Genomic DNA, 13654 nt, shown 5'->3' on the forward strand with positions numbered 1-13654 from the left:
TTTAAAAAATTAAACTTCGTGTTTTTCGGGTAGTGGAACTTGTAAAATCCGTTTATTTTTGTAGTTTTATTTATACATTTGTGTTTTTATAAGATATGTGGCAAAAGTTGAATTGAACAGTTTGATTTGTTAAAGAAAATGGAAATATTTGTGAAATTAGAATAAATCCATTAATATAGTTTTGGAATCATGTGATGCAAACAAAAAAAGTAATTTTCTCTTCAAAATGTAAACTTTATTTGTTTTTTGGGGCTGAGACTTGTGAAATCAGTCTAGTACTTTCATTTATATTTGTGTTTTTAAAATACATGGGAGAATGTGTGACAGTACAGGTACATTTTTGAATTATTATTTTTACAGTGTATGTGTAAATCCTCGTGCATTCTGTGCTGCTGGTGGCAGGTGTCCACAATAAATGTCAGTGATTCATTCAGTGATCATCCTCCTGCTGTCACTGCTTTCCAGGCATCTGGTCAGCAGAGCGAACGTGCAGCTTCTGCTTTTTATTGCTAAAATTGCGAGTGAAACCTCAGCTGTGCTCGTTTCTCCCCTCCCTAGCTGTGGTTCTGGATGAGATTCACGGTTTGTTGCGGGTTTCTTCTCTCAGCTGATGGTGACGTAGCTGCGCGCCTTTCACCGAGTCCGTCTGTGTGACTTTTAGAATCGGGGGGCGGATGGCTGTAGGGCGCAACCATTTCACACCTCCACGGCGTGAGAAGCAGGCACGGGATTAATATTAATTACCGGAGGATGACAGTCCACGGAGGGAACTCGGCTCCGGATCCCGCTGCTGCTGCTTCTGCGAGATCCACAAAGTGACGCGCAGGAGACGAGCCGCGGTCATTCCGACGGTGCGCAAAGTCCGGCGCACAGCGGTGGCAAGTTGAAAAATAAAAAGCCGAAAAGCCACACAGCTGAGCGCGTTTCTGACCACAACTTGGTGTTACATCGCAGCAGAAGAAGAGGAGACGGTAGCAGGCGGGGAGGCTTTACGGCAGCCGGAGATTTTTCCTGCGCAGCGGAGAGGAGAAGAGGAGGAGGAGGAGAGCGCTGATTCACGGCTTGCAGGAGGAGGGAGAGCCGCCGCGGAGATCCGTCCGTAGCGAGCCTTTAAAAATAATTTTTAAAAAAACCACCCTGACCCCACAGCCTCCCACCCCCCTCCTCCCCCATCTCCTCCCTCGTCATTGACAGCGCTGCGACCCGGTCAGTCCGTCAGACGGGGAGGATCTGGGGAGGAGGGCGCCGAGGCAGCGGAGAGGACGAAAGGCGAATCACCTCTGGCCGGTTCGATCCAAAAACGCCGATACCGAGCGGGGCTGCTGCTGGAGGAGGGGGGGAGACCTGCCTCTCCGTGCATGAGGACGCTTCTTCCACTGGGGGATTTGTTTTTGTTATTTTTATTTTTCATTTATAGGAGCACGTTAGACTGACACGGCGAGGTGATCTGGAGACGGTCGGCGCGGCGACAACAACGATATCAACAATAATAACAATAAAAGGGGGCGGACGGGAGATATTTTGCAGCCTCTACATTTTCGAAAAACTCCCCGGAATACAAATCCAGGTAGGTTCTACTGAGCACAGCATGATGCAAACTCACGGATGCTCGATAATCGCTGTGAGAGCCGGTGCGTCCTGATGGCACACGGACATATGAATCATTCTAGGCAGCATTTTAAGGATGCAATTGCAGCCGATAAGGTGATGACAGTCCTCCCTAACCCTGCCTTATCTGCAGATATGATCCCCTGAACGCATCGTGATACCGTCTAATGGGTGTGCCATTAAAACACCAGGCGTCCGCCAGTGATTGGCTGCACACCTGGATCTCCAGCTTTACATGCCAAGCGTTAACATCGCCGTCTTCCTCTTTCTCCTGCGCGGCCCTGCGAGCGTTTAGAGCTGATTTAAAGTGTCTCCTGAGGGATTTCGGAAAAATGCAGGCCTGCACGCACCCCATAAGTTCCTATGGGTGGGCCTATGGGTGCTCCAGCAGGGATTCCCCCCTCAGGTAGCTCTGACTTCGGTGCAGCGTGAGAAACGGCCCCGTGATGATTAATCAGCAACAGCTGAGGCTCTCCGTGTGTCTGCTGAGTCCATGTTTACGCTGATCTCAAATAGCCTCCTTAAACTAGACCCCTCTTCCCAAAATAGGGAAAGAGAAAGTAGATCTGAGGGCAGAGCAGCAACTGTGTGAGCCATAGCATCAGTCAGGACATATAGGAGGGTTTGCATTGAGCACTGGATGCTACAATGTGGATCCTCGTACTGAAATCTACTGGAAGTGTGCAGAGTTTGACTGATGAGGGCTGGAACTAGATGAATATTCTACTGTTTAGTGCAAAAAATAATCAAAAATGCACATTGGAGTTTCCGTTAGCTCAAGCTGATGGAACCAAATGGCAAAAACAAATCAAACTAAGAGTTTAAGATTAAGAGAAAAGCAGCAGATTCACATTTTATCAGCCAAACCAGGAAAAATCTGCAATGTTTGTGCAATATCAGCCTTTATGTTGCTCAGGACGCTTCCTCAAGGTTCCTACTTGATCACAAAAGTCTGCAAAGCTTCCGGTTAATGTTTGTTTTTCACTAAATAGCATGCATTTCTCTGTTGCTTATTCAAACAGCAGCATTTTATTTGACAAATTTGACTTTACTGAAAGTCAAATTTACTAGAAATCCCCGCTAATTAGAGTGAAAGAGTCTCAGGAGCAGGAGACCCTAAAGGAATGGAATCAGTTTGGGCTTGTATGGCAATAAACAAATCATTTTGTCAGCCAAACCAGGAAAAATCTGCGATATTTTTGTGCAGTATCAGCCTTTATGTTGCTCAGCATGCTTCCTCGAGGTTCCTACCTGATCACAAAAGTCTGCAAAGCTTCCAACTAATGTTTGTTTTTTTAGCAAATTACATCAATTCCTCCATTGCTTATTCACACAGCAGTGTTTTATTTGACAAATTTCACTTTGCTAAAGGTCGTATTTATAATAGAAATCCCCTCTAATGAGAGTGAAAGAGTCTCAGGAGCTGCTATCCCTGGAGGAATGAGATCAATTTAGGACTTTATGGCAAAAACAAATGAAACCAAAAGTTTAACATCAGAAGAAAAGGAGCAAATTCACATTTTAGCAGCCAAACCAGGAAAAATCTACAATATTTTTGTGTAATATTGGCCTTTATGTTGCTCAGCATGCGTCCTACCTGATCACAAAAGTCTGCAAAATTTCCGATTGGTATTTTCTTTTAGCAAATTACATCAATTCCTCCATTGCTTATTCACACAGGAGTGTTTTATTTGACAAATTTCACTTTACTTAAGGTCATATTCACGAGAAATCTCTCTAATTAGAGTGAAAGAGTCTCAGGAGCTGGAGACCCAAAAGGGATGATTCCATTTGGGCTTATATGGTAAAAAACAAACCATTTAAGCAGCCTAAGCATGAAAAATTTGTGATATTTTTGTGCAATATCTGCCTTTATGTTGCTCAGCATGCTTCCTCGCGGTTCCTACCCCATCACAAAAGTCTGCAAAGCTTTTGATTAATGTTTTTTTTTTTTTTAGCAAATTACATAAATTCCTCCATTGCTTATTCACACAGCAGCGTTTTATTTGACAAATTTCACTTTGCTAAAGGTCATATTTACTGGAAATCTCCTCTAATTAGAAGGGAAAAGTCTCAGGAGCTGCTAACCCTGAAGGAATGAGATCAGTTTGGACCTTCAGGGGGAGTATTAATGGGTTTTCATGGTCTAAATGCAATTTCAGGCTTTTTCTCCTTGAAACTTTTTCAAAATTTGTATGTTTTGACCATTAAAATCACCATAAAATGAAGACACCCCTCTAGTTGTTGTATTTAATGTAGATTAACATCAGTATATTGACATGACACTATAATTTTTGTCACTCGAATAGTGTTTGATATCTAAAATAGTGATCTTTTCACAACTTTTACCTTTTAAAGTGGGTAAAATTAATGCAAACATCTCATTGCGACCCCAGGTTTTGCATAATTCATCAGACATGACACCACATTGTGAACATTTAGGAATTAACTTTCATGTTTTTCTCACTAAATTTCATTCGTGTTGCATTTTCTGAAGGAGAAAGTGGTTAAAAGTTGAGCTAAGCGTTTTCACCCTCAGCTATTTGCGGCTGAAGAGGTCAGTGTTGGATTTAATTGGAATATGCCAAAGCTGACCCTCACCCTTAATTTAGAAATGTCACTTGCAACACGGCTCTCGAGCTCACGTCGACTTTCTGTGAACAGCCTCTCGGTTCATTTTAGCGCTTTTCGCTCGCTGCTGAACAGTCTTGATTAAACGTCGCTGCGTTCACAATGCAAAATACAATCCTTAAACCGGTAATTAGTATGCAAATTGTTTTGTGTCGCTCCTAATTTAGGGGTCATGGTTGGTGACGTAGAGAAAGGCTCCAGCCGAACCCCAATGCAATTTGTGTGCAGATAGAAAATCAATATTTCAAATGCAAAAACCTTGTGAGGTCGCACACCTGAGCAGCCTGCTTTAGTGTAATTACTGTAACGAACTTTGCGTTATCGCCCAGCTTTATGTGTTTGTGTCTCTTAAATGATTTCTCAGTCGGTCAGTCCTGTGGCCTGCAGGTGAAACTGGAATTAATTACGTGCATGAGGACTAAATGTGCCTTTAAAATGGTTAAATCTGAAGCTCAGAGTAGTAAAAGTAGTCGTGTTTATTATCTAATACGCCTTTAGGGAGGCCTGGAAATGAGCACAACTATAGTTTACAGTTGCAAAATAATCTTTCCGAGCATGGTTTTATTCAGCGTGTGAAATTTATAAGTCTAATGGGACAAGGCAGGAGGTAGTTACCAGGCAATCGACTCTCTCTGTCCGGTGTTATTGTATGGCCTTATATCTTTAAAAGCCCTCTGTCAGCCCGCTAGTTTGCTCTTGGATTCATGGGTATTTGCCTTGTTTGCCATTTTGTTTTAGCTCTGTTTATCCAGGGCAGGCTGTGAACACATTTTACTGTTTTCCAACACTTTCCTTTTCTCACAGTCTCCCACTGTCTGCATTAAAGCTGAATGGCATTACAGAGAAGTGGGAACTACACCTCATCCAAAGCAGCAAAAACCATTCATTTTATATCAGCAATAAAGACTGAGAAAGTTGCCATCTGTAGTCATGACCAAACTACAAACTTATCATCTGACTTCATACTTCTCAGATTTTGTTTTGGTTCATTCTCAGTTGCATTCAGCTGGATTTTTGGGGCCAATGTTGTTTTTTAGGGCATAAAAGATTCCTGATATATGAACCGACATTCTTTGCATGCATTTATTTTGTTAGCTCTGTGACTTACTCTGCTACATGTGCTGCAGACAGTGTGTTTTCTCTTTAGTTGTTTGTGCGTTGCGTTGTGCTGCTGTAGTCTGACACTAAAACTATCCACAATGTACAAAAACCTTTTTGTTATGTGATCATGTGAAATACTCCCATTCTTGGAAAACATTTATACCAAACTTATTCAGATTTGTTGAGCTGACCAGCTAAAAACAGCATAATGCAACAATTATTTAGAGTTACTGGGGGGGGGGAGCATTTGTTATGATTTAAAATGGAAAAAAGACCATGGGAGTTGAAAAATATTGATGTCGACACATTTTCAGCAACGTCATCTGTTAGGGCTGCTAAACGATACCATTCCAAAAGCGTCTTTTCCTGCATTGTACTACTAATATTAGCACATATCTCAAAACAAATACACCGATCCTAATATATCTGTGAAAAGGCCAACAGCAGCCAATATAGCTCCAGTTCTAGCAGCTCTCATGGTGTAATTTTTGGCTGCAGCACGCAACCGATTTGAGAGAAAACGCTCGAAAAACCCGACTGCACTCCACTTACTCGGCGCCACACTGGGAGATAAAGTTACAATATATATAACACAGCGTTTAGCAGCTAAAAAGGCACATATTTCCCTCAGGAGCGGTTATAATTATCAGCTGGACGGATATAATTTTAGCAAGTCTAAAATTTACGGGTTTATTTTGATCCGACACTCCAGATTTAGGTCCGCAGCTCCTCCAGTATATCAGCTACCAATTAAATGACCTGTGATTTAATCATTCCCATCCCCAGGTTGTAACATATTGAGAGGCTGTCCCTGGCCTTTAAATCCTGGATGCCTCATTGCAGTTTCTGCCCATCCACCCCTGCTAGCCACGGTGCAATAAAAAAAGACAGGGAGAAGCTAGCGGGTCAGCAGTGCTGCTCTGATTCTTAAACAGAAAGAGGCACTTCACTTAGTCTCTCAGTGCTTCCAATAACTTATTCATACCTGCGGTCCATTTTTAAACACAAGGTACGCAGTTTTATGGCTGTAACTGCTGCAACGCACACATATTTCTCTCATACCTGAAAGTACACTCTCGTAGGAGGGTTAGATTTTCCAAATTGGAGCAAAATCCTTACGTTTCAAATGCTGCTTCTCTCTCATTAAGTTACAACTTTGTCACTCAATTATTTCCCCGTTGTTTTTGTTTGTGCTCAGCGTTGCCGGTCCTCGCAGGGATTGCATATCTGGCTTCAGTCCATAGTAGCGGCTCTGCTGATTCAGTTAAATTCAAGTTCCTTGTCTCCGGCTTCTGCTGCCGTTTGCTGTCATCCCATTTTCTGTCCTCCAGATCAGTACGCTGCTCTGCAATCAACATCTTTTTTTTTCTTTTTTAACATCTGAGGAATTTCATTTCAAGTCGTGATACCCTCTGTTTAAAAATGTTATCACCTCTTGGTGAAGCACTTATGGAAAAAGTTATCTCTGTGAATGTTATTGAGGTTATGATCCCTCAAAAGACATCATAATAGCACTGCTAGTGATGCAATTATTTGTACCTATGAAGCATTAAATTACAAATATTAGGGATAATTTATTCCAGAATGGATTAATTGGTTTTGCTACTGCCTGCACACAAGACACTGACTGAAACATTGCCAGTTTATTGCAGGTATTAGGTGTGTGTTGACATTGCTTAGGTCCCAGAGACAATATTTGGCTTTTAAATTGGCGCGAGTATATCAAACAAGCCACCTCTTGTTTTACTATACAGACTTATATTGGAAATTTTGCCAGCTATCCAATCTGGCCAGCGATCCACCTGCATGATAGATGTAATTCTCGCAGTTGGAGTAATTTTAAAAGCCTTCAGCTCCAGTGTAGTGTGTAAGAGTTAAATCAAATAAGAAATCTGCATTCCACAGCATAACATATGCCTTTTAATGGATGCTTTTATCCAGAGTGCCTCAAAGTGCCACGAGTGCATGCTGTGCGTAGTTTTGTGCAGGCGGTCCCAGAGGCAATCAAGTCTTTAAGTAGGAATCTGAACATAAGAATGCACTTTTAGGTACAAAGTGTAGACGGGACGCAAACTAGATTCAGCTCAGCAAAAGCAAACGGAAACAAGTGTAATAAAAAATTGTAATTCTCGAGTGAATTCAGAACAGGATGATTAACTTGCACTATGCATCTCTCTGAAGAGATAATTTTAATTCAGACTAAACTGCCTGAGAGCCTCAAGGGTCCGGAGGTGGAGGCTGCAGAGAGGCTCCCAACCAACCTACTGAACTACTAAATAATCAGGCACCACCAAGGAGAAAGCTTCTATAACAAATCCCCTGAGTTATATCCTCTAAGTTTGAGGTGGTCAGCTGTTCACCATGCTCCCGCCGCCTCTGGCCTCAGCTGTTAGCATCAAAAAGAATTGTCAAGTTGCATCTTATACGAGCTGAAGAGGTGCATAAGATGCTTAGCTTGAGCTTTTATGAATTTGGACAGTGTCTGCATTGTTATTGTAATGCTGCTCTCTCTTGCGGAAGTGTGCGTTTAGGGCTCGGTATATAATGAATTTGGACGGGACATCTGTAGCCTTTGTTTCAGTTTGCCTCTTGACGGTCTCCTGCCTCCCCTCTGCTGCTTTTTTTTTTTTTTTTTTTTTTTGCCAATGCGACATTTTGGACAGTGCTTAGTTTGGCAACATTGCACGCCTGCTGAGCGAGCTGTTTGGTTCAGAGCTGTGTATTACCCCCGAGATTTCACACAATCATGCTCAAATCCACATTATTGGGTGCACGTATCCACGTCTAAACTGAAAATAAACTTTATGATTGGAAATGAGCCCACAGGCTATCATTTTATTAAACTAATGTTATCTACGTTGCTCACACAGTGGTTTACAGACCTGAAAATCTCATGAATTTCTGAGTGTGGGGGAAGTATTTTTCCAGCCGGCCTTTCATAGATAGCATAAAGGTCTCATGAAAATGTAGTTTGTAAAGTAGGAAGCAGAAACCCATTGAAGGATAGTGGGATAATTTGAATTTCTTCCTTCAGTAAATGTATGTTTCTCCCTGTGAAATGCAAATACACAGACTTACTCACTTGTACTACTTGTGCTCTTCAAACTTGGGATTTAAAACAATGTGAAACTACCCTAAGGCTGGATGCTCCTTCCATTATGTCATTACATTAATTATTGAATCATTATGTAACTAAGAATGAATGCATTGTACTAACGCATTATAAATATTTATTTAGTCATAGAAACATTCACATATCTAATTTGAAGATAGAATGTGACATGTTGCAGTTTCAGTATAGTTGTCCCAGTCTGGCTGTCATCTATAATATGAAGCAAAACTCTGATTGTTGGAGTAAAAGTATAATATATCCATCCATCCATCCATCCATCCATCCATCATTTTCCTCTGTTTATCACATCGCAGAGGCAGCAGATGATGCAAGTCATCCCAGACATCCCTCTGACGCAACACTTTTCAATTGTTCCTGGGGAATCCTCAGGCATTCCCAGGTCACATGAGATATATCATCCCAAGTATACTATGACATTAATATAATCTGTGTTGTTTCTATCTTTGTGTTTAGGTGGTGGGTGGAGAAAAGAACAGCCCAGTGCTGGATCCCAGAGGGACTGTCAGTGTGGTTAGGACCCTTGAGACGAAGGAGGGTGCATGGAGGGTTCAAGGCCTGTAAAACTAGGGTCGCCAGCCTGCCTCTGGTTGGGGCTGGTCTCCGTGGCTGTAGCCTTCCTTTGCACAGAGGCCCGGACCACTCCGAGCCCTCTGGTCAGCCCCAGCAATGCCACCTGTAGGGGGAACTCAAAGTGTCACACAGGGATCATCCTGCCCATCTGGTACCCCGAGGATCCCTCCATGGGGGACAAGATTGCAAGGGTCATTGTATATTTCGTGGCATTGATCTACATGTTTCTCGGAGTATCCATCATTGCTGACCGCTTCATGGCAGCCATTGAGGTCATCACTTCCCAAGAGAAGGAGATCGTCATCAAAAGGCCCAATGGGGAAACGACCACCACCACAATCCGGGTGTGGAATGAAACGGTCTCCAACCTCACCCTCATGGCCTTGGGCTCGTCTGCCCCCGAGATCATGCTTTCTGTAATCGAAGTTTGTGGACATGAATTCAAATCCGGCGAGCTCGGGCCCTCCACAATTGTAGGCAGCGCAGCCTTCAATATGTTTGTCATCATTGGCCTTTGTGTGTCTGTCATTCCACAAGGAGAGGTACGCAAGGTCAAGCACCTCAGAGTGTTCTTCATCACTGCAGGCTGGAGTATCTTTGCTTACATCTGGCTCTACATGATCCTGGCTGTGTTTTCTCCAAATGAAGTCCAGGTCTGGGAGGGTCTAGTCACACTGGCCTTCTTCCCGATATGTGTAATCCTTGCCTGGGTGGCAGACAGACGACTGCTCTTCTACAAGTTCATGCACAAGAAGTATCGCACTGACAAACACCGGGGTGTCATCATTGAGACCGAAGCCGAACGCTCCAAGGGGATTGAGATGGACGGCAAGATGGTCAACTCCCACTTCATGGATGGGGGTGCCACCAGCAATCTGATCGGTCTGATGGAGGGCAAAGAGGTGGACGAGTCCCGACGAGACATGATCCGCATCTTGAAGGACCTGAAGCAGAAGCACCCAGAGAAAGAGCTGGATCAGCTGGTCGAGATGGCCAACTACTACGCTCTGTCGCACCAGCAAAAGAGCCGTGCCTTCTACCGGATCCAAGCTACACGCATGATGACGGGCGCCGGAAACATCCTGAAGAAACACGTCGCAGAGCAAGCGAAGAAGAGTGCCAGCGTGCAGGAGGTGCATGTGGAGGAACCAGAAGAGTATGTGTCTCGGATTGCTTTTGAGCCCGCTGTCTATCAGTGCCTCGAGAACTGTGGCGCCGCCATTCTGACCATCACCAGAAAGGGTGGCGACATAAACAAGACGATCTACGTGGATTATAAGACGGAGGATGGTTCGGCCAACGCTGGGGCCGACTACGAGTTCACAGAGGGGACGGTGGTGTTCAAACCGGGAGAGATGATCAAGGAAATTAGCATCGGAATCATAGACGACGACATCTTTGAAGAAGATGAGCACTTCTTTGTTCGTATCAATAATCTGCGAGTCCTGGAAACTGAGGACGAAGTGCTGTCGCCCAACAGTCTGCCGTATCCGAAGGCCATGCTGGGATTCCCCACTGTGGCCACCGTGACCATCCTGGACGACGATCATTCGGGCATCTTCACCTTCGAGAGCAACTCGGTCCACATCAGCGAGAGCATCGGCATTATGGAAGTGAAAGTGCTGAGGACTTCTGGAGCGAGAGGGACGGTCATTGTGCCTTTTCGCACGATGGAGGGACTCGCCAAAGGAGGCGGGGAGGACTTCGAAGACACCTACGGCGAGCTGGAGTTCAAAAACGACGAGACCTGGTAAGACAGCAGCTCTTTTTCCTTCCTCCTGTTTGTGGTGCTATTCATGAGTGTGTTGTCGGCTTCACTGGTTACTGATATTGTGTTTAGGAGTCACGAATAAGTTGTTTTCTCAGAGTTGCATTCATTGATTTGTGTTTTTGAATGGCAGCTTGATGGCGGTAAGCCTGCCAGGGAACAATAGCGACCGTATATATGATAGCAAACTTCAGAGCCATTCAACAGTCTGCCAGAAACTCTCATTCAGCGCTTGCTTCTGATACAAAGATGTTTGTCGTCTTTTCCTCTTGACATCATTTAATTTGGAACATACTTTGGTAACCTATTCATGCGCTGTTTCCACTCATCGCTCTGTGAACTTTAAATGCTTTTTTCTTTACATGGTTACACAGCATGCCGTCTCATCTGAGCATGCACTCTATATCCCCTTGTTTTCCTGTCAGGAGATTTTGCTCTCATCAGAGCGCTTTGGTAGCAATCCTGTGTGTGTGTCGCATGCAACAGGGATTCGACTTTGGGATTCGTCACACAACTGTGGAAACAGGAAGTCCTTAAGTAACCCTCCCCTTGCCTCTCTAATCCCCGCTGCTTTTGTTTTGTCAGACTCTGGGTTTTTGCTCTTTTGCTTTTTTTTATTGTTTCTGTGTGCTGAAAACTTCCACTGAGCAGGAGGATAGAAGCGATATTAAAATAGAGAATTACAACAAAAGCCAAAGATCTGGCTCAGGTTCATATAATAATCAGTACATGGGGTTAGTAGGTAGGCTGTCAGGATAAATGATGAGACATTCAGGTTTGATTCCTTCTGAAGGCATTACATTTTGGTTGTAAGCTGCTGTGAGTAATAGTGAGGTCTTATGTAAATTGTGGATGTTGTGTAGCCGTGTCAGCTGTACCATCTGTGTACAATGCTGCACTACAAAAACACATAGACTTACAATTGAGTGGGCACGCTTGTTGCAATAATAGTATCACATTGTAGTAGAAATAGTACGGAGGCCGTATATTGTGATATATGATGTTGCAGTGTTTTGTCACATGTACTGTATGTGGAGCAGATTTCCTCTGGGCATATCTATACAAAGCCGCACCTCTTGAGAGATATTGATTTGTTTATTTCACAAATTGCATCTACTTGCGTCTGACACATCGGTCTGCCGGCACTGAATCAAAGTGACAGGCCTCTCTGACGTCCCCTTACCCCTCCGATCAGGACCCTCCCAGCTCTCTGTGGCTTGACTGGCAGGGTCTGAGCGCCAGGGTGCCGGTTCCTGAGGGCTGAGGCAGCCCAAGAGACCGGCGGTGGGGGAATGAGTGTCGGGGTGATCAGCATGCTCTTGGGGCTTGCCGAGCTTTCAGGGTTTTCGCTTGATTTATGTGAGAGATGCTTTTTTTGGGCCGGGCCTGAAGGCTGCCGAGGGAGCAGAGACGTGGAGAGAGAGAGACTATTGTGCTCCTGTGATGTTGTTGTTGGCATTGTGAGGGAATGTTAGCGTATCGATCGGCTCATTGTGTTGCGCGTCGTGCTACCGGTTAGCTGTTCTTGCGGTGCAGCACAGCTCTGATATGAGTGCACAACTTGACACGCTGTGAACAGATAAATACTAGAGAGCTGCGTGCAGAATCAGACCATTTCTATTAAACAGTACAAACTTGTACTAAAGAGGTTAATCGGTCATGCACATCTCAGATAAGTGAAATATAATCATGCTCATTAAGCTAAAAATCTAGAAGAACAATCAGCATGCATGTTGAAGTAATAACATTGATCGAATCTTTATTTGTTTTCTTGGCTTAAATGAGAAGATTGACTCTCCCGTCATTTCTGTTGAATACTCGCTGGAGTCAACAGCCTGTTAGCTTAGCTTAGCATAAAGACTAGAAACGGAGGGAGGAGCCAGTCTGGCTCTAAACGATCGTAACAGAATCCACTTACCAACATATTTAAGTTCACTAACAATTTTCACGTGTCTGTATAAAATAGAATCATTAAAACTATCTAAGCTGTCTATAGTCTATCTTTTAGGCAACTATCTTTTTCAGAATTTGGTGTTTAATTGGATGAAAGAGCCCATATTATGCTTTTTTTGGGTGCAAGCTCAAGGAAGCTTTTTTTTTTTTTTTTTTTTTACAACAGAAAACACTATTCCTTATGTTGTAGAAGTCCAGGCTTTTCCTCTGTTGCATCTTTACGTCACCATGGAGCATATTTGAAGAATACCTCTATCAAACTTTCTTAAAATTGAATGGTTAGTCTGGATATGCATTGCGGATAATCATATTTCAACCCGTTTTAGTAAAAAAAAACAAAAAAACCTAAGCATTTCAAATACTAAAGTGCCATTTTTCTTATTCACAGTTGTCATCTTGGATATCCAGGTCGTCATTTGTCGTGTGAAAAATGATGAGGATATCTGAAATCAGTTAAACCATTTGTGTAAATCGTTTTTTTCATTACAGAAGTCTACAGTTTAGTTGCAGATTCTCACCATGTCTGCCACTTAATTATGACTGGTATTAATTCCGGTTCCAGATATCTACAGTTTAATTCTGACTAGCATAATTGTAGTTCAAGGTATATTTAATCCCCTCAATTCAAGATGTACATGTTGTCTTTTTAAAATGATATTGTAGTTATCTCAAACTATTTTTCTGCTCAGTCAAAATGTAGTTATATGATGCAAATGCCTGTAGTTCCTTCAGAAGAACCAGCTGACCAATCAGAGCAGACTGGGACTGTTTTTTGGAATAGGCCTTAAAGAGACAGCAGAAAAAATACGAAACATTTCCGACAGAGGTGCTGCAGAAATGTACAGTATGAGAGAAATAATGTGCTTTTTGAACATTAAAGCATGTAAACA

At 43.2% G+C, this 13654-nt stretch overlaps 1 protein-coding gene across 1 annotated transcript in view; it reads left to right on the forward strand.

Moving 5' to 3' along the window:
- The first annotated feature begins 207 nt into the window (after positions 1–207).
- slc8a3 (solute carrier family 8 member 3) overlaps positions 208–13654 on the forward strand; it is a 161673-nt gene continuing 148226 nt past the window's right edge. Inside the window, exons 1-2 of the mRNA XM_022197091.2 lie at positions 208–1567; positions 8927–10793. Of these exons, the coding sequence (XP_022052783.1) occupies positions 9013–10793 (1781 nt within the window). The 5' untranslated portion in view covers positions 208–1567; positions 8927–9012. The remainder of the gene's footprint in view (positions 1568–8926; positions 10794–13654) is intronic.

The sequence above is a fragment of the Acanthochromis polyacanthus genome, chromosome 1 (genome assembly GCF_021347895.1).
Source record: "Acanthochromis polyacanthus isolate Apoly-LR-REF ecotype Palm Island chromosome 1, KAUST_Apoly_ChrSc, whole genome shotgun sequence".
In the NCBI taxonomy this organism is placed as follows: domain Eukaryota; kingdom Metazoa; phylum Chordata; class Actinopteri; family Pomacentridae; genus Acanthochromis; species Acanthochromis polyacanthus.